This window comes from Apodemus sylvaticus, chromosome 9, assembly GCF_947179515.1.
Source record: "Apodemus sylvaticus chromosome 9, mApoSyl1.1, whole genome shotgun sequence".
NCBI lineage: Eukaryota > Metazoa > Chordata > Mammalia > Rodentia > Muridae > Apodemus > Apodemus sylvaticus.
In genome coordinates this window covers 83,349,084-83,376,487 of record NC_067480.1, presented here as the reverse complement: position 1 = coordinate 83,376,487, position 27,404 = coordinate 83,349,084, and the positions used below count along the sequence as shown (strand labels likewise).

The following is a 27,404-nucleotide window of genomic DNA, read 5'->3' as shown; positions in this document are numbered from 1 at the left end:
AAATGGCCAAAGTCTCTTCAGAGACTGAAGGCAAACTCTGGATTGTGAATGCACAGAATGCGAATACAGATACACAATGTCACAGAATAAACATGCCAAGGAGGCCCCCTCCCCCCCACACACACACAGCCTGACACACAGCACAGCCCCTTGGTCTCCTGAGGTCGCCTCCCCAGGCATGGCACAGGGCCTCGTCACACTCTGGCAGCATGCTTGACTTCATGCTCAGCCCCAAAGCTGATGATGAGGCCGTTCTGAAAGGCCTTGTAGTGGCTATTCCTGGTTGTCAACTTGACTATATCTGGAATGAACTACAATCTAGAATTGGAAGGCTCACCTATGATCCTAATCTGGAGGCTCAGAGATATATAAATTTCTGACCTGGATCTTGGCATGGAGATCTTGAAGCATAGTGGCTATGAATTCCAGAAAATTAGGACAAGGAGATCTCCGAGTTCAAGATCACCTGGGATTAAAGGCATGGAGGCACACGCCTTTAATCTGGGCCACACCCTCTGCTGGGCCACACCCTCTGCTGGAGACCCTACAGCCTTTAATCTGGGCTACACCCTCTGCTGGAGATCTATATAAGGACATTGGAAGAAGGAAGATTTACTCACTCTTCCTTGCCTGCTTGCCTCGTGGGACTGAGCAACTGCTAGATCCTTGGACTTCCATCCACAGCTGCTGCTGCCCATTTTAGGGAGTTGGACTATAGACTGAAGTCATCGACAAATTCCCTAACTATATAGAGACTGCCCATACATTCTGTGACTCTAGAGAACCCAAACTAATACAGGCCTTCAGTCCATTTTTCAGGAGCAGGGGATGACAGAGTCTGTGCACACCTGAGAGGACCATGGATATTTAGTAACTTACACAAACAGGAAAGGCAGCTTTGCCAATTTGAGAAATCACGTGGATTGCTGTTGCTGGACCTTCAGAGTTATGACAGTGCTGTGCAAGGTTAACAAGAAAATGACAGCCTTTTGAACAAAATAGAAAAAAATAATGAAAGAATTGAGTCAAGACAGTAAGACGGTACTGGGCCAGTGAAGTGATTACCACCCACAGTTCCAGGAGGGGCCATTGACAGATCCTGGCCCACTACTGATGGGCGCCTGGTTGAGTATGACATAGACGGAGTGGTGTATGGTGAAGATTCACCCTATCAGAACATCGAAATTCTACACTCAAAGCAGTTTGGGAATATTTTCATCCTCCGTGGGGATGTTAATTGGGCAGAGAGTGACTTGGCATGTACCCAGGCCCTCATGGGCAATGATAAAGAAGAATACACTGGCAAAGATGTACTGATTCTGGGAGGCAGCGATGGAGGAATATTATGTGAAACTGTCATACTGAAACCAAAGATGGTCACTGTGTAAAGATTGATCAAATGGTAATTGATGGATGTAAGAAATACATGCGGAGAACATGTGGAGATGTCTTAGACAATCTCAAAGGAGACTGCTATCAGGTTCTTATAGAAGACTGTATCCCAGTACTGAAGAGATATGCCAAGGAAGGGAGAGAGCTTGACTATGTGATTAATGATTGGACAGCTGTCCCTATCTCTATATCTCCAGAGGAAAATTCCACATGGGAGTTTCGTAGGCTGATTCTAGACCTGTCAAGGAAGATTCTGACACAGAATGGACAATACTTCACAGAGGGGAACTGTGTCAACTACACTGAAGCCCTGTTGCTCTATAAAGAACGGTTGAGGCACCTGTATTGTCCTGTGGGATTTTCAAAAGGGATGGTCTGTGTGCCTTCATGCTTGGAATTGTGGGTATTTTACACTGTTTGGAAGAAAGCTAAGCCTGAATGTCCTGTGCTGTAAGCCACCTTCCTGACCTTCATATGCTGTATACGCCATCAAATGAGTCAAGCAACTGTTCATGAATTCCTTCAAGTAGTTTTCATTTTTAATTATTACTTTTAATTTTAAAAAGCCATAGGAAAAATGTTTATCTTGATGATTTAGGGTGTTAATTTTTAAAAGTCAGCTGAAGGACAATTAGACAGCCCAGCAAAGACTGCGGAATGCCCTGATGCCCTAGAATGTGATTTTAATATTTTTTTTTTCCTTTGTGTGGAATTTGGATTTTCGTGTTGGTTTCAGTAGACCTTTAATTTGGACATGTGGAGGAATGAACATCATTGTTTTGTTCTGGAGAGAAGTTCCTGATAGTGTTTCTCCCCTCTCACCCCCAAGTTGACTTGATATTAAAATTTGTGTTTTTAAAAGTTAAAAACAAAACAAAACATGCTGAGGACAGATTGGACCCAAACAAGGCCAGCAGGGCAGATGTCAAATCCTGCCACTTCGTATGCAGTATGGTGTGTTTGTTAGGGGGTGGGGTATGCTGGAACCACCTGGGCTCCATTGATCTTGAATGGCTGCACTCACCAGATTGTGGTGCCTCTCTTGACGCCTACTCCTTTTGCTGCCTCCAGGTCTCCTTGACAAATAATGAACATTTCTGGCATTTCCAGTGTTCTAGGAACTCCTTGCAACTTAGACTTCATCTTCACAAGTTCATACAACGGCCTCTTGGGGGCCTCCGTTTAGAGTATTCAACCTACCTACATATTTCCTGGCCTTTGGGGCTTTTAGGAACCTTTGAACAAGACTCTAGGACACCGTCATTCCCATGCCTTCAAGGCAAGCATTACATGAACCATGATGTCTGTAACTGAGGGCTTCTTCACTCATGCCCAAGTTCCTCAAAATAATGACTCCGAGACTTCTTATATATAAATAAATGCCTAGGCCAATATCTTAGGCCCATTTCCACCAGCTCAGGACTCGGTTATCCCATTTATTCTATTCTATGTCAGACCATGTGACCAGTAATCACTCCTTCAGTTTCATGTGACCATCTTCCTCAGAATTCATGGCGAATCCCTCCTGTGCCTGATACTATCCCGGAAATCCTCTCGGTGCTAGAACTTCTACTTCCCTGTTTCCTACTTAGGCTAATAGGCCAACAGCGTTTTTGTTGACAGGTGATACTTCTATACATTGCACAAGCGATCCTCTCTACAGATGCCAAGTCCTTTGCCTGCTTGGCATGCTACCAATCTTGCACAAGCTTGGTAAGCTTGGACCCAATCTGCGACGGCTTCCTTTGTGCCTTTGTTACTGAATCTGGGACACACCCAGCACCACCTCCCACCCCCTGCTCCATTCCCAGTGATTGTTCTCGACCAAGAGACCCCTTCAACGTCATTCTCAGTTCAGGCTCTCTCCCTTCAAATGAGTTTGCACTTTCCTCAGGCAGCCTTCAGCAGGTGGGCACCTTTTGTAGTGGCCCAGTGTTGAGCCTGAGCCTTACTGTTAATAGCACTAATCTCTTGAACAATTACCATCACATTGTGCACTCACTCTGTCCTCGATATGACCTGCATTAAAGTCCCTTTCCTTATCAAGTTTCACATGTCTGTCAGCAGCTTTAACTGGCTCTACTCTACACTCCTCAACAAACCACAGACGTGGAGCACGCCGGCCCTCTATTCTCTCCTACCATGAATCTGAGGAAATGCATTGAGCAATTAACCACACCAACACTGACCATGTCTTGAAATTTCCTCTCTCAAATGTTTAGGACAGAAGCAAAAGCCAGCAGATGTTTCTACAGAATGTAAAAGGGGTGGCCTCACCCAATTCCTGAGTGGCCTTGCTCCCTTCTTGAACCATAGAGTCTGCATCTCCACCAGTTAGAGTCTTCTTCATCCCAAGCAGGACCACCCATTAAGCTTGCTTGCACAAATCTGGGATTGCTCTAGTCCATGGTTTTAAATTCTTCCACATTCCTCCCATGAAACAGGTCTAAAGGCCTGGGATCCCAATGAAGATATCTCTTATAGCAGTGGCAACATTTCCACATCTCACTACCACTTCTCACATCAATTATGTTTCTCAGGCCTGTGCCCAAATACCTGGCAAGATGCAACTTAAGGGTAGAAGGGCCTATTTAGGTTCACAGTTTAGGAGATACTGTTCATTCTGAAGAGAGAGGCATGGCAACAGAGATGGGACCAGCAGGAACCTGAACTGCCAGGTCACATCTTGATGGGACACTAAGTAGAGAAAGTGCTTTGATGCATTCATCTGCTCTCCTGGTTGTTTCCTCCACCACTTTTATTTAGTCCAAAGCCCCAGGCCATGGAATGGTACCACCAGGATTCATAGTGGGTCTTCTCTTCCCAGTGAAGCCAATCAAGTTTTCAAAACCAACCATCACACACTTGGTAATGGAGAATAGGCCTTATAGGTCTGGCTTTTCACAAATCATTTGAATGGTGTAAGAGAACAAGAGCTTCCATTTCAAGGAAGAGTAAACATAGGCTTAGGAAAACAGTCTATAGGTGCTTCCTGTGCAAGCATGAGGATCAGAGTCTGGACCCCAAGACATAGGTTAAAAATCCAAGCGCAGTGGCTGCGTTTGTGATCCCAGCAGTGGGGATCACAGTGGGGAAATCCGTGGGGAATGATGTGTCTCTGAGGCTCAATGGGCAGTCAATAGCCAGCCTTTCTCATGGTGAAGATGTCATGGCCATGAAAGACCTTGTCTCACACAGTGAGGTGGGTGTCATTTCTGAGGAAGGATGCCTGAGGTCTTGCATACATAAACCTGCCCATAAACATATTGTTTTAGGGTTTTATTGCTATGAAGAGACACCATGACCATGACAACTCTCATAAAGGAAATATTTAATTGGCGCTGGATTCCAGTTTAGAGGTCTCATGGCAGGAAGCATGGCAGCACGGTGGCAGACATGATGCTGGAGAGGTAGCTGAGAGTTCTACAACTGGATCAGAAGGAAGCAGGAAGAAAGAGTGCCACTGGGCTGGCTTGGGCTTCTGAAACCCATAAGCCCACCCCCAGTGGTAAACTTCCTCCAACAAGGCTACTTCTCCCAAAAGTACCATCCCCTATGAACCTCTGGGGACCATTTTCATTCAAACTACCATACTTGCACACACACACACACACACACACACACACACACACACTGTGGAGGAGCTATGAAAATATCAGCCGTAAAATGGCTTAAAGGGAATGCTAGAGTGGCTGTAAGAAATTCAGGTGAAGAGATTATAATATACTGTTACCATAAGTGTGTTTTCTTCTAGTGTCACTAGATGGATAAGCAGCCCCCACTCCCAGCGATATTCTGCATCATCTCATAGCAGGACTTGGAATGCTGTTGGGGAAGGGAGCAAGAATGGAGTAGGTAGCTTGCACGAAGGTCATATGAGGAGATTCATATGTCCCGGGGTGAGTACTTCTGTTGCATTTTTTTCATTGAAATAGAAACCTTCTAAGCCTGTCTAAGAATTAACGTAGAAGAGAAGGAAAGACAGGGATCCACACCCCCATGCTAGATTCAATCCAAATACCGTCTCCCTGGCCACTTCTTTATTTCTTGTCAGATGGTCCCTTGAGCTGCATATTTTCTGCTGAGCCAGTGTTTCCTGAGGATAAGACATCTCTTTATGTATGGACAAACTTTGTTTCTACTTCACTCTGGGCATATCTTCCTTCCCTAGGTCACTAAATTATGATTAGCATAAATAGTGAATGTGAGATTCAATATGTTGAAATTGCCAAGAAAATTAGGAACAAATGAATAGAAGAGATAAGAATCCTAAAAAGAGGTTAGCCCATGAGGTTTATTTGCTTTGGGGTTTCTTTTTGTTTTGTTTTTTTTCTGCCTGTTTTTATACCAAAAGGGGTAATTTATCATTTTGTTGTAAACAGTGCTCCAACAGGGTCACCTAGCCATTATCTGGAATGCCAGGGCCTTTATCTGACATCATTTATAAGGAATAAAAATCTCTACAGCCTGCTCCAGGCTACAAAACATATCACTGGATGTTCTAGCCAATGCTGCTAAGATCCCATAGAGGAAATTAAATGTCATAACATATCTTTTATCGTGGAAGCTGGAAAAAATTGGTCTTCATATAGTATACAACAGCATGAAGAAAGAAGAGTGAGAAGGGGTAAGGGGTGGGCTGAGACAGACAAAACAGGCCTTGAGGGTTTTAGGCAAGAAAAACAGTAGATTAAGCTCTGCCTCATTGATAGGAACCCAACAAGAACAAGAAAGCAGAAAAATGAAGTCCCTATCTCATGTTGTAACCTACCCTCATCAGTTCTACCTTACTGAGCTGTGACAGTCTTCTTCTGCCCCTGGACATTGGACCTGTTGATTCTCAAGTCTTTGGACACTGGACCTTAGAATAGTAGCCAGCATCTGACCCCTACACTGGGTTTCAGGCCTTAGTTAGGCCTTTGAAAAGAATTACACAACTGGCTTCACTGGTTGTAAGGTCTTTGGATTTGGACTGAACTGCACCACTGTTTTCCAGATTCTCTAGTTTATAGCTGGTGTACTGTGGGAATCTTGGGAATGCAAAGTCCATAATTAGACGGGCCAACACCCACAAATAGTCTTTATATCACTGGTTCTATTTCTTCGGTGATCCTTAGCTAATATGATAGGTGACCTGAGTCTTTAGTAAGGAACAATTTTGAGGGGTCAGGTAAAGAGATTGAGATTAATCCTATTTTGCTTGGCTATCTACCTAATAGAAAAGGGGGGGGTTACACTCTCAAAATTAGGGATTTCTCAAGTGGATAGTATTTGCATACTGTTCTGTTTCATTTTACTTGATTTCCCATAGCCTCACCTCAGCATTGCACATGATCCCTGATGGTGCAGGACACAAAGAAATATGTTCACAAGGCATCACTGAAGAGGGCAGTGTTACAGGATCCTTGCATAAATATAAGGTCAGCAGGGGTAGAGGACTGCAGTTGGCATTTATACCAGTTTTGCAACGTGTTCTTTACACAGAGAAGAAGGGTATGATTGTGGCACTGTGCCCATAAATAACAAGAAAGGGCACAGAGACCAAACAAGGGAGAGTTGGAAACCCAGGAATATAAAAGCCAGGCTTGGGCTTAACCCCTTCTCCATCTCTCTCTATAATTTAACCTCTGTAGCTGTTTGTGTATGAGTATACACAGATTGATTGTATTTGGAGCTAGGCTCTTTGCATATGTAATTAAGACTAGATGAGATGGCATTAGATTAAAGTAGACCTTAATTCTATTGCTGTTGTATAAATAAGCCATGTGAAGCCACAAATATATTCAGGCGAACAGCATGTGACGACAGGGCAAAGAACAAAGCTATATTGCAATGAACCAAGCAACATGAGGTATAAGAAGGAAAGAATGATTCATCCTTTCAGCCTCTGATGGCAGCACAGTCTTGTAACCCTACCCCTGATCTCACCTTAAACAAACAGGATCTCCATTTGTAGTTCAAACTGACCTGGAATTCTCAATCAACATACACACACACACACACACACACACACACACACACACACACACATACACACACACACACACACACACACACACACACACATACACAAACACACACACATGCACAAAACATATGCACAAACACATCATAAACTGACTGGCAGTTAACAGTATTACAGAGAAAAAGAGTGGGTTCTTATGTTAAGTTAGGAATTTGCTGCCATTTCAATTCATAACTCTAGAGGGTTACCTGGGCTCTATACAACTTCTCTAGGTTGTTCTGAACAAAGGAGGTGTCTACACTATGGGCACACTATTGAATGTTGTAAACTATGCTATTGACCTCCTATAGCTAGTAGAAGCAACTAGGGCATTCCTCCTTAGAGAAAAGCTTAAGACTGAGTAAGTTTCAAGCAAACTGCAGGGTCCCAGAACAGGGAGAGAGACTCATCCATCAACTTGCCCCAAGACCACTGATTGTTTATATTTGTAATGCAAATACTTGAGATGGAAAATCATGGGAGCTGAACAGTAATCTGAGGCTCTCCATTCTGGGGTGAATCCATAGGATGACACTGGTGGGTACTTTCAGCACCACAGTGAGTGTGGACCACGTAGGCATCTCGGGAAATTGGCATGCTTTTCAACAGGGGTGAAGGCAGTTTCTACCTGGGCCCCTAAATCATGAGCAGATTTATATCTGTCTTCTTTTGAGAAAGTGGCTATAGAACAGGCTCCAAAGGCATGGTGGCATATGCCTTCAATCCCAGCACTGTGGAGGCTGAGGCAGGAGGACTACAATGATTTTGAAGCCAGTGTGGGCCATTCAGCAAGCTCCTACCTCAAGACAAACAAACACACACAAATAGGCAATTGCCCTTTCAGACTGGACTCAAACAGCCTAGATTTTGAATTGTTGTGAATTAAGTGATATTTACCCCTAGCCTAAAAAATCTATATTTTCTGTATAGCTTCCAAAGTTCAGAAGGCTCAAGAACCCCAAAGCCAAGAAAGCGTGGTCCTCAAGGAATTTTTTCTCTGTTATTCATCCTGCAGGCTAGATTAACATAGCCTTATTCACAGAAAAAAAATAACACAGCAAGTCAAGCAACATCAGGGCTACCTCCCAATGGGAGGTTAAGGGGTCACTGTGAGGTGGGGTTGTGTCATGATAGTTCCTTGAGGCAGATTTTCCATAGCAAACATTTTCATGCATGTAGTATATGAATCTGATCAGCACAGTCATGTAAGTGCCAATGCAAACCAAACTCCACCATGAGAGGTCACCACCACCGGCTGGCTCTACAGCCAATGCCTCTTCCAACTCCCACCTCCTAACAACTATGAGTGTGATTCTTGTCACTGTTTTCTTGCCTTCTCTAGAGTGTTAACATAAAGGAGACTATGCAGTGTGTTTCTATTTGCACTTGGCTTCTTTCATTTAGCCTAGTGCTTTTGATACTCAATTATATTGTCACCAGATTTTATTTGTTATTTCTGAGTAGTATTCCATTTATGATCACACCACAATTTATCAACTTACCAGTTGAGGGATATCTGCAGTTTCTAGATTTTATGGATAAAATTTCTGTAAAAATATGTATGTATGTTTTTCAGGGAGTTTCCATCTTTCTTTTTCTCAAATAAATACCCAGGACTGCTAAGTGTGAATTTAACTTCTTAAGAAACTCATCAACTGCTATCTATAGTGGAGAAGCCCCTCCCATCAGTAGCATGCAACAGGTTCTGATGCTCTCTCTGACTAGATGCTTTCATTTCTATGGTTTTAGATATTTTTGTAATATTTTCTTTAGGCTAGACTGTAAAATTAACCCTCTACTAACTAAATGTACTTGGTTTGTGCCTGTAAAAATTCAAATTTAGCAGAATCTCAAATTGTGACCTTACATGGAACTAGGTTCTTAGCATATGCAATTAAGTCTAAGTGGTTCTAGATAAACCAATAAAAGTTGACCTTACTTTTCATGTCTGTCATCTAGTCAAAAGCCATATGTAATTGTAGAATTAGACTTGGGAGGCCAGCACGAGGTGGTAGAGGCAGAGGCTGAGGTTGAGTGGAAGAGGTAAAGGCAATTCTTCCTCAGAGCCTTTGTAGGCAGCCTGAACCTGTGAACTCTTAACTCTACCACCCCTTTAGACAAGGAATCTCATTATAATTCGGGATGATGTGGTGGTTTGATTATGCTTGGCTCAGGGAGTGACACTATTAGGAAGTGTGGCCTTGTTGGAGTAGTTGTAACCTTGTTGGAGGAAATGTGTCACTATGTGTGGTCTAACTGCCTGGAAGTCAGTCTTCAACTAGCAGTCTTCAGAGGAAGATGTAGAACTGTCAGCTCCTCCTGCACCATGCCTGCCTGGAAACTGCCGTGCTCCCATCTCAATTATAATGGACTTAATCTCTGAACCTGTAAACCTGTAACAATTAAATGTTATTCTTATAAGAGTTGTCTTGGTCATGGTATCTGTTCACAGCAGTGAAACCCTAACAAGGACAGGTGGCCTAGAATCTTTTTTTTAACACTGTATTTTTTCATTGTGTAGGATAGGGAAAGAAGGAGCTGGATACAGAATATGTATGGAAATCAAAGTTTCCATATATGAGGACTTGGCCCTCTCCTTCCACCATGTGGGTCTCAGGATGTCATGTGACCTGATTCCTAGAGAGATGTGAACAAAATCCACTCACCCCAAACCCAAACTGGCACCAATGAGAGAATCAGCACGGATACCACCAAAATCCAACTGGGTGAAAGAATTTTGCTGGAGTTACTTATAGAAGTATAGACAAGGGCTTAGTCACAGGAGCAGAAATGACCCAAAGACAGTTGCATCACCAAAGGCTACCCCATCATGGGTGACAGCCAGTGAAAACTGGATCCCTGAGGCACACTGCACAGCCTGCAGAGGATCACAGGTTAAAGGACTTCTTTTTGATCAGTTAGCTCAGCTGGTCTGAGAGTCTCTCTCCATAGTCCTTATCGCTTACACACACTGGAGCCTGGGTGGGGGCAATATGTTTGATCAGCTGTGGTAACTTCTAGAAGTCTTTCAGTCCAAGTGCATACTTCTACTTACTGAATTGATGAGACCTCTATCTTGCAGAATATTCTATAAAGGATTAAGGGGATGGGGTTTCTTTTGGTTTTTGTTGTTCTTTGTTTTTATAGAACAGTGACCTGGAACACGTTTTAATTTTGGTTTTGCTTTCAGATTTGTTTTATTGTTAGTTGTGCACTTACCCAAGAAGGACAGAAGAGGGCATTGAGCCCCTGGAGATGAAATTACAGGCAGTTGTGAACCACTGTTCTTAGGATGCTGTTGCTGTGATAATACACCATGACCACATCAACTTGGGAAGGAAGGAGTTTATTTCAGCTTTCACTTCCATACTGTAGTTCATCACTGAAGGAAGTCAGGGCAGGAACTGGAAGGCTGGAAGTGGAGAAGTCATGGAGGAATACTACATTCCCGGCTTGCTCCTCAAGACTTCCTCAGCTGCCTTCTTAAAGCCTTCAGGAGGGTCAGTACAGGTGGGGGTTAGGGGGTGCACCATCTGGGGTGCACCATCTACAATAAGCCGGACCCTCACACGACATGTCAATCAAGAAAATGCCTCAGAGGCCTGTTCACGGCCAAATGGGTAAGAACATATCTTAACCGAGGCGTCCTCTTCCAAAACAACTATAGCAAGTTGACATAAAACCAGCCAGCACAGCCACCCAATAGCCATGGGTACCAGGAGCCAAAATAGCATGCTCTTCGCACTGCTAAGTCGTCTCCCCTGCCCTCTGCTTTTAAAATTATTTATTCTTATAAATCCTAGATCAAAAAAGACTTCTGTGATACAGCTAGTTGTTTTTGTTTTGCTATTTTATGAAGTACTGGTATTATTCCAATGTTAGCACAGTGTTCTTACAGTCCTGGGGAAGAGAATGACCTAGCCCCCAAATGTTTGTTAGATTTCTCTGAGGTCTTTAAAGATAGAGGGGTCCTCCCTACCCCAAACCTATGAAACAAAAGTGAATCCTGTTGCTCTGTGTTCAGACATGAATCCCTACTTCTGATTTTATCCTACTAACTCAACTGAAATAAAGAAGCTTTATAACCCATACTGATGTAACTTGCTGAGTAGTGATTGTGACTGGACAGAAATTTAAACTGGGCAGAGTACAGATGTGGAAGCAGAAAGTTTATCAACAAAACTCAATAATCATTCCTTATTTGAGCAAGACCCTGCCCACTAGAAAAGTAAGTTACACTGCAAGCCTACCAGTTGATCACTAGACATTGTTGTATGGAGATCTAGAAGTGGTGCCTGAGCTCACTGAGCCCCTTGAGAGCTGTCTTCTGTGTTATGAGCTATGGCTAGCAACTACACTGTGCAATTTTTCAAGTGTGGCCAGTTAGAAACAATCACGACTTCCATAAAGGTTTGCAGAGCATGGCAGTTTGTCATTTGGTAAGAGTCTCTGATACTCAACCACCCACACAAAAACAGGCCTGTTCTCACCCCTGCTTTGTGATGGTCAGAAGGTGTTCTTTCTTTGGGGTGAACACGGAATTGGCTTATTAGGCTGGGAGATAAGGACTTATGAGATTGAACCACCTCCTTCCAACTTTGAGCAGTTTCAAAGGTCAGAGCTTGGGACTTTGGAACAACGTGTACACCTTCACGGTCTTGGGTCTGGCCACACATAGAAACAACCTCCCTCTCAGTCTCCTTCCCACGAGTTGAAAATGATTAAGTCCCTAAGGCAGAGTGCCCAAAGGCTCTTCAGGGTGGTGCCGCCCAATTTAGCAAGTGACCATGGTTAGAGTTGGGACTGTCCCTTCATTAGAAAAACACCAAAGGCTAAGACCAAAAAGGCTCAACTCATTTATAGAACAGCAAAGCGTGGCTGGAAACGTCAGAGCCCAGCACACAGAACAGAGGATATTTGCTGCAGACAGACACCAAGGCCACGCTGTGGATGCTTGCACCCTTACCAGCTGATTAAATGTTGAAACTTCAGTTGTAACAATCAAGCAGATAATACTATTGCAGACAGACTTAGAATACTAATTAGGTTAGCGTCAGAAAGGGGAACTGGGTAGCTAGACATAGTCTCTCAGAGTGTCATGGTACCACTACTATCATATACAGCACATAATAAGCAAATTGGGACCATGACTACACCCCCTTCAGATCTTAAAGTATCATTAATTACATTTAAAAATTAATTCATCTATAGTCAAAGATTTTAAAAAGATGAAACTGAATCACGAATAAACCAGATTTGTGGGTGCCTCCCTGAAATAACAGCTTTAATGCATTGTTGGATGCGGGGCTAAGCAGCTGTGTCTGAAGCCCCTTGACCTTCCAAGTGTCAACCAATCCAGCCCGGAGCTGGAGCCTGGCTTGGGCAGCTGAAGCTTTCAGATGCTACTGCTTGGGGGGCAGGAGTGGGGAATGTCCTGCAAATACTTGGAAGTCACACATTGGACTGCAGAGCTGACTAGATTTCCAAAGCCTTCTATAGAGAAAATACTTAACACCAGCTATTCATGAACAAAAGATTTGTAAGGGCTAGGGAGATACTTCAGTTGAGGGAATGCTCAACTGGCATTCAGGAAAACCCAAGTTTAATCCCCAGCACCTCAGAAAACCTGGCATGGAGGTGTATGCCTGTAATCCCCAGAATTTAGGAAGTTGGAGCAGGAAGATATTAGGTGCTGGGCTACAGACTGCATTCCATGCTAACATGAGCTAAATGAGACTTTGTCTCAAACTATAAACACCATCTCATGGCAATCTTGGGTCTGATATCCCTCCTTCGATTAAAGCTTATTGAGTGACATTACCAGTTTATGATAAAGGAAGAAGAAAACTCAGGAGAAGAGATGGTAGAATAAAAATGGCTTATAAGGAACATGAGTTTCAGATCACCAAACACTGGGACAGTACACTAAAGTCCCTCAATGCCACAGACACAACAGGTCTACTAGGAGAGTTCTGAGTGACAAGCTTCCAAGAGCCCCAGGCCACCCATCTCTATCTCAAATCTGGCCACCAAGTCCCCCTCTTTCAAACCCACGCAGCGCCTGCCCCCTGCTTCCCCTAATTGACAGGCTGCACAGCTACTCCTAGGAGCGGTTTTTTTGCCCTGGTAACAGTGACAAGCTGGCGGGAGCCAATGGCGTTCCAGCAGCGGGGCGGGCTGCAGCAACGGGTCAGGTGCTCTGCGTGGAGCCTGCGTGCAGGTGAGGGAACTGGATCCGACAGCGCCCCTTGCTTCTGCCACCTCTTGGTCCCAAACGCTCCAGGACAGATCGATTCCAGCACGGGTGAGTCCCCGGAGATAGGTGGCCTGCCACCCCCGAGGCCCACACTAGGGCTGTCACCGGCCAGGGGGCGGGGAGGCCTAGCAACCCCGGTAGGGAGAAGGCGATGCACCCCTCCACCCACTGAGAACTCCCGGACCTAAACCCACTCCTCTTCCCTACCCTCCTCTGCTCTTTGATTGGTGCTCCTGTTTGCCCAGGTTGTGGGGGAAGGGCTGGAGAGAGGCAGGACTAGAAAGGCCAAGGCGATTTCAATCCAGATCTGGAGATTTTCAGGGCTCCGAGCCGTTTTGCATGGAGAAATAAAAGATTTCTCCTTTTTTTCCTCATCCCTACCCCACCTGCGTTATGACACCCATGTAATTAAATTACTTTTTATTATCGAACATCCCTGAGCGTTAGAGCCTCAAGTTTGCCCCAAGAAAACAGTTGTCTTCTATTTACCGCAATTAACTAAAATAAATGAAAAAAAAAAAAAACATATGTCCCGTGCAATTGATTCTTTCTTGGCGTTAAATTGTACTTGGTTGATAATAATTCCCTTCGTGTTAGTGATATGGGAGAGAAAATTGAGGGGGGAAAGGAGGGAAGGATTGGGGATCAGTCATTTGCAGTTTCCTGCATACAGTTAATTCCCCCATCACAGCCATTATTAATGCTGCTCCCAGAATGAGTGGCATTCAAGATACAATAGTACATTTAAGTTTGGAATCATTGTCTTGAGACCAATGTCTAAAACAGTTTCTAGTTTGGATGAAACCACAATTTAAAAAAGCAAATCTTACCTTAAGAGTATCTGTATGCTTTGCATACAGCTTGTGGTTCTGAAAGCAAAGCCAGCAAGCTTCATAGGTTACAGAGCCACATACACACACACCCCACATGCACACATACCACATACACACATACCACATACACACATACCACACATAGACACACACCCCACATGCACACATACCACACACATACATACCACATACACACATACCACACATGCACACATACCACACATGCACACATCCCACACATACATACCATATACACACATACCACATACACACATACCACACATGCACACATACCATACATGCACACGTGCATGCGTGCACACACGCACACATGCACACATGCACGCACATATACCACACATGCACAGATACCACACACACACATACCACATGCACACACTCCATATCCACAAATTTTCAAGCATTCTAAATCATTCGAATTTGTCTCTGAAAAGTCACATATACAAGTCATCTTTTTAAATGTTATTGTGGGGTCCATTTGAATAATTCCTTTGTTTCTTTGAGGAATATATTTTGATAGGATATAGGAAACTAAAAGGTTGTTTGTTTGTTTGTTTGTTTGTTTGTTTGTTTTTAAAGTGGCACTAAAGCTTTTGGCCCTGGTGTTCTGTGTCAAATGGAGCTCTGTACTACAGTTTTTCCAGGAAAATGTGACTTAGGAAGAAAATGTACAAATCACAGTTGTCAGCAATAATTCCTTTATGCTTATTCTACAGATTACCTTATGCTGAGCTGACCAAGGACTTGAAAAATGATTCCAGAGTTTCTCTTGGTGTCTTGCACACTGGCTGCTCTGTCTCAGTCAGCGCCATTTTCTCAGCAGCCAGAGCAGCAGAAGGTTCTGGTAGTTTCTTTTGATGGATTCCGCTGGGATTATTTATATAAAGTTCCCACACCTCATTTCCATTATATCATGAAAAATGGTGTCCATGTGAACCAGGTCACTAATGTTTTCATCACAAAGACCTACCCTAACCATTACACTTTGGTCACTGGTCTCTTTGCAGAGAATCATGGGATTGTTGCAAATGACATGTTCGATCCTATTCTGAACAAGTCTTTCTCCTTGGAGCACATGAATATTTATGATTCTAAGTTTTGGGAAGAAGCCACACCAATATGGATCACAAACCAGAGGGCGGGGCATGCTAGTGGTGCGGCCATGTGGCCCGGGACAGATGTAAAGATCCATGACAGTTTCCCTACCTACTATCTACCTTACAATGAGTCTGTGTCCTTTGAACACAGAGTTGCTAAAATCATTGAGTGGTTTACAGCCAAAGACCCCATCAATCTCGGTTTTCTCTACTGGGAAGAACCTGATGACACAGGGCACGATGTAGGGCCTGACAGTCCTCTCATGGGGCCTGTTATTTCTGATATTGACCACAAGTTAGGGTATCTTATAAAGATGCTGAAAAAGGCAAAGTTGTGGAATAATGTTAACCTCATCATCACGAGCGACCACGGGATGACGCAGTGCTCTAAGGAGAGGGTGATAGAACTTGACCGCTACCTGGACAAAGAGCACTACACCCTGATCGACCACTCGCCTGTAGCTGCCATCCTGCCAAAAGAAGGTAAGTCTGACCTGTCGAACCGAGCCTACGCTGCACATGCCCAGTGTCTCTTTCCACGACACTCGCCTATGCCATAACAGTGTACTAAGATTTAGTCCTTAGACTTGGAAAACAAAAATCTCCTTTTTCTTGAGTTTAATTTCCTCCCACACCCAGAAATACTGACATTTTGGCTATAAGTTTTAAGAATTTTAGAATCACAAAATATGATAAAGGTTACAACTCTCCAAGAAAGATGGATAGGGCCTTTGAATCCCATCTCAGTCCTCTCTTGGAAGCCTGAGACCACCAACAGACCCTTAGTCAAGGCCTGGTTAGTAGACAAACAGTGGAGAATGTGAAGGGGAGACTGAGCTTGCCAATCCTAGATGTTTTTTATTTTGGTAAGGAGGTTTGAATAATGCCTTGCATTCTTTATAAACTTCTTCAGGAATGCCCCCCTTCCCAAACTGTCGCCTAAGCATCATTTTAAAGCTAGGTCAAGGGTTAACATGTGAAGGAAAGGTGACAGAATATGTAGCCAAATATGCAAGGCTTGCTTTTCTGAATGAAACTATAGCACCTTGGAGAGTTGGCCCTACTTAGAGAGAAGGGAGTTTGAAAAGCTGTGCTACCTCCCCAATGGGAATTGTGTACTCTCAGAAGAGTTAAGCAAAATCTATTAAGTAGCAGCGTGGAAGTATGTATGCCTGCCTATACATATGGGATGCAACTCAAATGTTACATCAACCCATGAGATTACTACTAGCCCATTAGATTCCCATAGGCAGTTGGGTTTTGATGCTGTGAGTTTTCTCTTGTTGGGGTTTGTCGGTTAGAGACAAAGACCTGGCAACTGGATTTGAAGAACAGGAGTTAAAGATGGCAGCAGGATGTGGTACATTTTCAATTCTGGGGTGTTCCTTAATACCCCCAGTAGGGCTGGAGTGATGGCTTAGTAGTTAAGAGCACTGACTGTTCTTCCAGATGTCCTGAGTTCAATTCCCAGCAACCACATGGTGGCTCACAACCATCTGTAACGGGGTCTGGTGCCCTCGTGTGTGTCTGAAGAGAGCAATGGTGGGTGGTGTGCTCATATGTATAAAAGAAATAAATAAATCTTAAAAAAATCCCCCCAGTAATTTCTCAAGCTGATTTCCAGCCTATTGTCTCCCCTTACTCCTGACCTCTGTGTACCCTGCTCTTTTCTCCAGGGACTCTACATCCACAGAGACTGGCTGCTGTCTGTCTAATCGACCTGGGTTCTCTTATTTGGCTTTCACAAAACCTTAGTATTTAGGTGGTGTCTATAGTACAATAGGTGTTTGTATCTACATGCATATTTAAGTCTTTAGAAAGTAACAAATATGGTTTCTGGGGGCAAAACAGTCCTTTTTTATTATTATGTAAGATAATGTGCTAATAACAGAGTAGCTGTTTCTATTTTCCCCTCAAGACTCTTCTTTAGGGTTTGGATTTCCACAATGCTTCCTGGCCCTGGGTGTGTGTAGGAATGTGAGTCTTGTTCTGAATCTCTCTCTCTCTTCCTTTCTCCTTAGGTAAATTTGATGAAGTCTATGACGCACTGGCTGGTGCCCATCCTAATCTAACGGTCTACAAAAAGGAGGAGATACCGGAAAGATGGCATTACAAGCGCAGTGACCGAGTTCAGCCGATCATCGCGGTGGCTGATGAAGGGTGGTATATTTTGCAGAATAAGTCAGATGAATTTCTGTGTGAGTATGTTATCATATTTCTTCCCATTCTGCACCGTTTCTTGCTAACTTGGAGGCTGTGGATAATACAGCAGTTTACTTACTGATGTTTTTAACTCTCTGTTACTTAGATGTTGAAGGATCTGTGTTGTATCGGTACTCATCTAGAAATGTCTTAAAGATATATACATAAGAAACACACAAGGTTGAGGCTATCGCTTGGTGGCACCTATGCATGCCTAGCATGTATGAGGCCCTGGGCTTGATCCCCAACACAGGAAAATATGTGTAAAGATGTCTTTAGTTAGAATCGAGTTCTTGCCCTGTTTAGTGACTGAAAGCAAAGTAGTTGCATGATCAAGTGCTTGTAGTGTTTTTGTGACTCCTATTAGCAGATACGTACAACTACACGCATTCTGGTTTCTAACCGTTTGTACCCACAGATAATCAGTAAAACAGTACTTGATCACATCAAGGAAGCTGGGAAGAAATCATTTCTACCTTCATTTGTTTGTGAACTCAGTAGGTAGATGTATTACTCAGAAAAGGTCTGCTGAGATCTGAGGGCATTTTGTATTTTAAAGTTAACCCAAATCTAGGGAGACATTGTAAGGCCTTTGGTTCTGTGAGCTACAACTACACAGTAGGCAGGTCACATTTATTTTGTTGATAGAAAAACTCAAGTGATCCTGTTTCTACTACTTTATGCTTACGTATTCAATGGATAATCCCACTTTGGCTCCTGTGGTTCTTTTCTGTCAGAATTTTACAAGGTACTGAGTCCAAAGGCAGGAGGTTTCAAAGTGTGTCCTTTGGTACAACAGTGTCTGAATCATCAGGAAATTGTCAAAAAGGCACATCCTTGGGCCCAGCCTAGCAGCACTGAATTGGATACCGTGAAAACATGGCCTACTCCTCTGTTTTTATGTATACCCTAGGAGTCACATTCACAACATCGTCTGAGAACCATCACCCGTGGGCACTTATTATTAAATATTGCCCACTAGCTCAAATATTTATGGTAACAACTACCATTATAAAACAGGGTCCCTGTTCTTCATGATTTCCTCTGGAATCTGATTCTCTGGTCCATGGCATATGAGAGAATTATCATTACTTTCTCATATGACTTAGATGCTAGATCCTAACATCTCACAAAAAACACAACCTAAATCAATTCTGGATTATATAATAGTACATTTCCCAATGTAATTTATCAACTAAACAGATGAGCATAGCACCGTGTCTGAAGTTGCTATTGGCTCCAAGGCCAACGATATTCATGCTTGAGTAAATTGAAAGGAATTATGGCATTTAGAATGGTTTCTACCTGTGGAGTTGACTCACAGGAAGATGTCACATTACTTTGGGAATGACAGATCAGTGACTTTCAGAGAAGTGAACTTGGATTTCATTTTCTACATCTGAATGCTGTTGTGGATTTCCTTGTAGCAAGCAAGGATAAAGTAATGCAATTGGAGTTATGAGCCATGTTCCACATTACACTTAAATAAAATCCTGTCTGTTTTCTTAGGACACCATCCTAGTGGGAACTGTGACCATGCCTTTGCTCTAATACCACGCCACCCATACATTCAGCTTTGAATATGCATTTTCAATCTATTTGTTTTTTTTTTTTAAATGGAATCGCTGGGTATGCCCACGAGAAGACCTCTTAAGAGTTTATTTACAGCCACACTAAAGCAGGACACACTAAGCTGGGTCTCCATTGGAGCCACCAGAGTTTGGAAGTCCAGACTTCCCAGTGTCCCTACATGTTCTGACCTTTGAGTTTCCTAGTGGGTCACAGCTGTGACTAAAGGTTTGGTTGCTGTGCTGTCTAGTGTTTGTATAGTACTCTTCACTCTCTGTTGGCCAACATGGGTTCTGCTTTTTGTGATCAAGACTACTGCCACCTTACTTTAGAGTAACAGTTAGACAGCCTAGCTACCCAGGAAGTGTTTGCCAAAAACCAGCCAGCCGCAGAAGAAAACAAAATCAACCCTCTGCCTGCCTTCGCCACCCTGACTTGGCTCTGTTTTGCCCTGTTCCCTTCCTCCTTTGCTATTTAAGGTGGTATAGGCCCATAAGAAAGATGGGTAGCCATATGACATTTGATTTTTTGAGGTGATTTGTGGGACTGACAGCAGCAGAGATTATAAATGGTAACATCATTTTTATAAAGTCAAATTGGATAACCTTTGCACTTAAGGTCAGAACTTGACCATAGGACAGTTCTTTCCATTCTAGTGCCATCTGGTTGGCTAACTTATTCATGCATTTTTCTCTTTACAGTAGGCAACCATGGTTATGATAACTCACTAGCAGAAATGCATCCAATATTTCTAGCCCACGGTCCTGCCTTCAGAAAGAATTTCACAAAAGAAGCCATGAACTCTACAGATCTGTACTCCCTGCTCTGCTACCTCCTCAATATCACCGCCCTGCCACACAATGGATCATTCAGGAATGTCCAGGATCTTCTCAGTTCACCAGCTTCAAAAGCAATTCCTTACACACAGAGTACCACACTCCTCCTTGGTAGTGACAAGCCAGGAGAGTATGAGCAAGAGGAGTCGTACCCTTATTACATTGGCATCACTCTTGGCAGCATCATAGCTATTGTATTCTTTGTAGTTCTCATTAAGCATTTAATACGCAGTCAGGTGCATACTTTACAATATATGCAGGTTGAAGTTGCTCAGCCATTGCTCCAAGCTTAGCTCTTCCTTGCCATGGAATTGTGTATTGAAGTGGAGGGTGCGAGATTATATCAATGGTGACCCTTCAGCTTCCTGAAAGCTAGTTACAGGTATCTGCCTAGGCCATCAAGCAGTTAACCCATACTTGGGGCACAGTCACACGTACATACATGCACACCCGACCGATTGAAACACCCCTGCCTGCAAATGATCAAAGACGTGTAAGGGTACCCCTCCACGGCTTTCTCTGGCTTAGTAGGTAGATGGTGCTCTATTCGGGGTTGGCACATATAATGCACATACTTAACAACTTTGCACTGCTGAAAGTACCTAAGATGATGGACTTTTACTATCCTAATAGGGACTTCCTCTCTGACATGCACTTTATAAATGCATCTAGTAACTTGGTTGAAAATGACAACCTTCTGCATCTTTCTCACCAGATACTAGCATTCCATGTCCAGAGTGAAGGACGTTTCTAGCAATTCTCAAATAATGTAGAACTCTGTCTCCTTAAGTGGGAGGAGGAGGAGGAAGAGGAGGAAGAGGGGGAGAGGGAAGAGAAGGAGGAAGAGGAGGAGGAGGAGGAAGAGGGGGAGGAAGTAGTGTTGAAAAGTCAGTGGGACCAAGTTTGTAACCTGCATCTGGATAGATGCTTTTCCAGCAGCAGTTTGAATTGTGAGTATCTCTAGTTATGTTTCCCCCCCACCAAAGACCAACATGTTAATTTGCTTCTTCCCTCTGAGATTCCAGCACTGAGAGGTGCATTCTAAAGATCTTATTTCTATACATTAGTTATTGCTCCTTGTGGATGAGTCTAGTCCTGATCCCATGACGAGGGTACCATGCACATAAAACTTCCTTTCTGTGTAGACTAGCTGAAAAGCGGAGGCCAGACACAATCTCTGCGGTGTTTTGTTTTGTCTTTTTCTTTCCTGCCTGTCATGATTTGCTTCTTTGAAAACAACATTATTGATCACATTAAAAAAAAAAATCAAGTGAGATTTAAAAAAAACATATAGTGTTTTGTTTTGCTTATTGGTGGTTTCTGGTGTCATGAACCCGGCAGACAGACATCATTTAACCCCTTTCAAAATCCAGAGGTACAAAACAAGACAAACTGTATTAGGTGACACATAGGCCATGGAACATTGGTAAGAGTACCACGGAGCCTGGAAAATAAATCAGGTGGGGCCATAGATGAGACCTGTGCCTTGTCACCATAGTAACAAGGGGTCCCTCTAGTAGGGAAGAAAAGCTTTCGGTTATAACAGGTATGGGAACACTCAAACTCAGAGTGCTTAATTTTGTTTCAAGAAATTTTTGACCATTTTCTGTACACCTGCCAGGTGTTTACTGATGGAAAAGGAGGATGCGTATTCCCGGATAGCTCCCCTTCAGCTTCCTCTTAGCATCAGCTCTAGTTAACGACAGCTTCAAGCTGTGCCTCTTAGATGCTAAGCAGTGAGGAGGTTGGGACCACAAGAGGACCTGCAAAGGAAAGCTTTCTTTGGAAAACAATACCAAAGCAGACAGAAAGCCCATAGGAAGCATGTGATACATATTGCATCCCCCACCCTGAAGCTAATGACTGAAATGGCAGTATTATTTCAGAGGGAAAGGCCTGCCTACATGTGCAAAGCAAAAGTGATGGGGATTTAGCTGGATTTGAATGAGTTCCCCAAAATGAACTGAGATATTTATAAACTATTATACTGCTCCAAAGGTAAAAAAAAACATTAGCACATAATTTTCTTTCTTTTTTTAAAAGATTTATTTATTTATTTATTTTATGTCTATGAGTACACTGTTACCAGAAGAGGACATCAGATCCCATTACAGATGGTTGTGAGCCACCATGTGGTTGCTGGGAATTAAACTCAGGACCTCTGAAGAGCAGTCAGTGTTCTCAACTGCTGAACCATCTCTCCAGCCCCCTGATTTTCATTTCAGTAAAACCCTCTAAACAGGACAGAAGAGAATACGTGTGAATGACCAACATCCCAGAGGATGCTGGGAAGTCAGACATCGGGTAGCAAATGCCTCGTGAGTTTCAACTCTGGCTGTCTACATCTTAAAGGTGTGCCCACACGTGGTGACGACTGTGGCTTTGAACGATGAGGAGATATGAGGACAGTGACCTGCAGATGATTTAGTCCATATCAGACAACCACTATCCAGATGGCATTGTGCACACTCAGCTGGCTGTGTTCAGTTCCCTTTAGAAGGTGCTGTTACCTCAGAACAAAGTGATGAGCGCAGCACAAGTTTAGATAGGAAGGTTAGATTGTTCAAAGGTTTGCTACACATACATTTGGTATGGCCATCAGAGATACCCACATCCCTGTAAAATCAGCAGCGAGAGGGGATAGCAAAAAGAAAACTTAACTTTCCTGGGAAAATCTTGTTATTTGGAACCCTTCAGTAGCTTTATTTAGATAGTTTTACCTAAATGTCTTCATGGTCCAACTTTATGCAGGGATCACGGACCAGCACTCAGCAACAACACTTAGACTGCCTAATTTTATAATTACAAACGGGATCTTTAAATAGTAGAATAAAGCTCTTCTTTCTCCCTGGTTTGCTCAAACCTCCTGCTCCTTTAGGTATTTGTACAATTATTCACAAGAATTTTTATTTTTTTAGTATAGGGTTTTATAAAGTTTACGTCCTCTGCCACCTGCTATTTACAGCTAAATGCTTTTCTAAATTCTGACTCAGTAAAGTGAGCATCCTATTAGTCTTTTTCTTACAAGAAGTTACTCTATTGCCCAAAAGACCTAGCTCTGCTGGCTGCCAAATGTTTCCAGCTGTTCACTGACTTAGGGGGACAGCCTTCATGATTGTTACACAGCTTGGAAGGGTCTGAGGGCTCATTTGATGATCTAACTTAACTAGGGTCCTTGCCCTCTTTCAAAGAAGTAACTTGGATGCCAGGGGTGTGAGCACCAGATTCCTGACTTAGTTTACATGCAAAGTTGAGGTGGGAGAATTTATGTCCTTCTAGAAGGAAGCCTGTTGATCCTACCCTAAGCCAGAAGTCATTAAGGACGGTTTCTGCATTGGCAAGCTCTGTTCTACCACACTTGATTTTCAGATATGCACAAATTTTAGTTTCCTTCCTGATTGGCCAAGCGCTGCAGGACAGAGGTGGTCTCGAGGCTGGATCTCACCTCAGCATTTCAACCTTCTCTGACTCTCACCCTGGTAACTCCTTCCTATGCTATAGACAATCTGATACTGTAAAAAGACATTTATACATCTTGGTCTAGGCACATGGCTAGGTTGGGAGGGTGCTTGCTGGACAAGTATGAGGACCCGAGCTAAAGCTCCAGCACCTACATGAAAACATGATTATACTAGGTATAATCCAGGCATACAGTTTGTCATTGCAGTAGCAGAGACAGGAGGATCCCTGGAGCCAAACGTCGACCTAGTATAGCCTCCGGGTGGGCTCCAGGCCAAAGAGAGACCCTGGCTCAAAGAAAGTGGATGGTATTTTTTCCAAGTGATACCCAAGGTTCTCTTCTGGTTTATATGTATATACACATAGCACATACACCTGTACACATGTGCTCTAGAACACTAGAACACCCATGCACACACTTAAAAATAAATCAGAAGTCATCTGGTCAGAACAGGATAGAATTGATACATTTAGTCTTGTTTCTTCATGGCAAACACAAATATAACCCTGGAAATGAAGCCGAAAACCCTGAGAGGTGATTAGAGGCTAGCAAGCTGGCTAGGTGCTGAAGGATGGATGCAGATCACAGAGACAGGGTTTCACATAACCCTCACCCAACAGAAGGCCACAGATGGTCTCCATTCCCAAAGCCCAGCCTAGCAAGATGGCAGTCCAGGCAGGCTTCTCCCTGGGACTGAAGCGGAGCCTCTGTACCTGTATCAGGTAAGACAGTCTCACAGGCCCCAGTTGGGGTCCTGTTAAAAATCAACCAAGAGAAGTATTTTCTCTTCCCATCCTCAGGGCTGAGGCCCTACTACTGAGTGATATGGCAAGGAACTAGTAAGAGAGGCCCAACCTTTGTGTCCTTGAAGGCGTGAGGTTCAGAGACTCAGTGGTGATCAGCATAGCCATAAATGGGGCCCAGATATGGAAAAGTGTCCCCATCTTAAGAACCGAACCCCCTTTGTCCTCACTCCCTGAGATTTGTTTCCACTGCCCCCAAATACCATGGATGTATATGGACGGTTGAATTACAGAATCTCCTGTCCCTCCTCCAAGTGACACCGGGCATCTCACCCCAGGGAAACCCTTCTGTAGACCAGACCAGAAGTGACTTTTAGCAGCACACCGTCAAAGCACACCAATGTCCCACCATAAAGACTGAACACTAGGCTGACACTGCCTCTGAGCCACATGCTAAACCTGTGTGTGTGGTGATTCCCTGCAAAGACAAGTGAAAGGCAGAAGCTGGGCTCCTCAATAGAGTAAGGAAAAGAGAGAAAAGGCATTCGAATTTGAAAAGGAGAAATAAAATGGTCCCCACTTTGAGGGAACATGGTCATTTCTATAGAAAATCACAAAGAAACAAGTGTTTTTAAAAACTCTTAAGTAGTACAGCAAGCTACAACATCAAAGATACCAATACCAAGACTGCCTATATTTCTGTCACATTTTTGCATATTAAGAACATGCAGAAGACAGTTCAAAATGTAATGCTATTTATAATTACCTCATAAAATAAAAACAGGTATAAGACATAACAAAACCTACTGAATTTGTATCCTGAAAGCAGAAAAATGCTGATGAGAGAAATTGAAAGAAACCTCGAAAGATGAGAAAAAACACTCTATATTCATAGGTTGCTTGCAACCGAATAAAATGTCATGTCTGTCAGAGTTACTGTAGATCTTGATCTTCTGACTTTCAGGGAAGCTGTTTAGAAATAGAGACAAGCTTATCCCAGCATCTATATGTCTTCTAGGCACAGGCCCTGCAAGAGTTACACCTACTTCACAAAGACAAGTGAGAATTTTTCTACCTGATATTAAATCCTACTGACTTGGGGGTGATAATCAATATAGCGTGGACGTGACAGAGATGGGCACCTAGTTCAAGGAACACTAGAGAACCGGAAGGACATTCACGGAAATACTCTTGTGACTTTGACATAGGCTGCAAAGCTTTGAATGGAGAAAGATCAGACTTTACAAGGAAGGTACCAGAGCAGCTAAGCATCTCCAGGCAAACAAATGCACAATCTTATGTAAACCATCATTTAAAGCCAGGGCTGGAGACATAGCTCATTGTGTAGAGGTATTTGGCACCCCCTCCGGCCTGACAGCCTGAGTTGAATCTCTTAGCAACCATGATCTCCATGTGTATGCTATAGAGTGCATGCACCCATAAACACATGAATAATGAATAGAACTTTCCTTTAAAAAATAGCACAAAATGAAGAAAAAAAAAGGTGGAAACATTTCAGAACCTAGAACAAGATGGAGTTAGTAGGCTTCTTAGCCAAGGTACAACCCTGAAAGTACAAACTGGACACTGAGCTGTAATGTGCTTCTCTGGTCAGCTGTAATGTGCTTCCCTGGTGTGGAAGAAACAATGTTTGCAGAGCCCACCAGAGACAGAGACAGACAGACTAACAGACACGCACAAACACACACAAAGGTTGGGATATCAGACTATGAACTGGGAACTTGTCACTTACAGAAAAGAACTATTTTGTTGTTCTGTGAAAGTTCGTGTAAAGAGGACAAAGAACAAGCCACCAACTGGGAGGAAAATATCTTCAAACTGCACGCCCAACAAAGGACTAGCACATTCCATTTCAAGGCGGGCAAATTCGTGGAGACTTTTCACTGAAGATCAAATCGGGCAAGTATGGTTGTGTAACTGCTTTGCATCAGCGGGCCCTGGGGAATGCAAAGTGAAACCACAGAAAAGCAACAGTATCTATCAGACTCGCTAAGATTTTAAAAATAGTTTTCTATCAAAAACTATGGGGACACATAGATCACCCATTTTTTCCTGGGAATATAAGCAGAAGATATGCTCTGGAAAACAGCAGTTTTTTAGAAAGCCAAACATGACCCAGTATTTGCCTTTCTGGGATATTTATTCCAAAGACAAACATCTTCAGAAAAGCCAAGCTATACACAATGTTCATACTGGCTTTATATTAATGACCAAACTCTGAAACTGACTATTCTTCAAACTGTTGGGTAAACAAACAGGGCTTTAAACTTAGAGAATAGTCTGGAAAGGTATTAGTAAAGAGGTTTATTGAGATTTATGATGAGATGGATAAATCTTGGTGAATGATGATGCTAATTACAAAATCTAGCCCTCTGGAGTTAGTCACATGTCATTTTTGAAATGGTGTCATCTTGGAATTGGAGGGTGACTATGAAAAGACAATGCAAGGGGACCCGTGTGTTGGAAGTAAATCACACTGCAGCCAGCTCCAGCTGCCCTGAGTGTATTGGGCCTTAGCGTTACTGCAGCCTAGGGCAGACAGGGACTGGAGAGGGGAAGACACTCTGTCCTCTCTCCTCCTCTAAAGGACACTGATTCCATGATAGGGGCTCCATCTCTTCTCACTAGAAGATTACAAAGCCCTCACTTGGAAAAAAAAATCATAGGAGCGTGGGGAAGGGCTTTAAGATGTGAATTCTGAGGGGATACAAATTAATTTTTCAATGATAGATTAATCTTATTTCATGTAGTTCTTTCATATAAAGAATTATTTTATATATAGACACTTTGCAAGACTGGCTAGGAAATTGCAAGTCCCTAACTACCTGTAAGCCTGTGTCATTATATCTTTTATAGTGAAAAATAACAAATCAAGGAACTTTTGCTCAAAAAAACAAATCAGAATAAGGGCTCAGACCGATGATTCCACTAAAAACTAGATAAAGGAATAGCAAGCAAATCATATCAATA

The 27,404-nt window shown here is 43.1% G+C and overlaps 1 protein-coding gene and 1 pseudogene across 1 annotated transcript; both read left to right on the top strand.

Moving 5' to 3' along the window:
- Positions 1 to 209: 209 nt before the first annotated feature.
- On the top strand, positions 210 to 1,846 carry LOC127691952 (spermine synthase-like; annotated as a pseudogene).
- Positions 1,847 to 13,565: 11,719 nt separating this feature from the next.
- On the top strand, positions 13,566 to 21,480 carry Enpp5 (ectonucleotide pyrophosphatase/phosphodiesterase family member 5). Its single transcript, XM_052193493.1, has 4 exons — positions 13,566 to 13,700; positions 15,223 to 16,086; positions 17,625 to 17,801; positions 20,076 to 21,480. The coding sequence occupies exons 2-4, from the start codon at positions 15,258 to 15,260 to the stop codon at positions 20,501 to 20,503; spliced, it is 1,434 nt and encodes a 477-aa protein (XP_052049453.1). The 5' UTR covers positions 13,566 to 13,700; positions 15,223 to 15,257; the 3' UTR covers positions 20,504 to 21,480.
- Positions 21,481 to 27,404: the final 5,924 nt, after the last annotated feature.

Excerpts from the sequence above, each read along its gene's own strand:
- Enpp5 (XM_052193493.1), top strand. The coding sequence starts at position 15,258 with ATGATTCCAGAGTTTCTCTTGGTGTCTTGCACACTGGCTGCTCTGTCT. Across the intron at positions 16,087-17,624 it reads TGCCATCCTGCCAAAAGAAG|GTAAATTTGATGAAGTCTAT; the intron begins GTAAGTCTGACC and ends CTTTCTCCTTAG. Across the intron at positions 17,802-20,075 it reads TAAGTCAGATGAATTTCTGT|TAGGCAACCATGGTTATGAT; the intron begins GTGAGTATGTTA and ends TTCTCTTTACAG.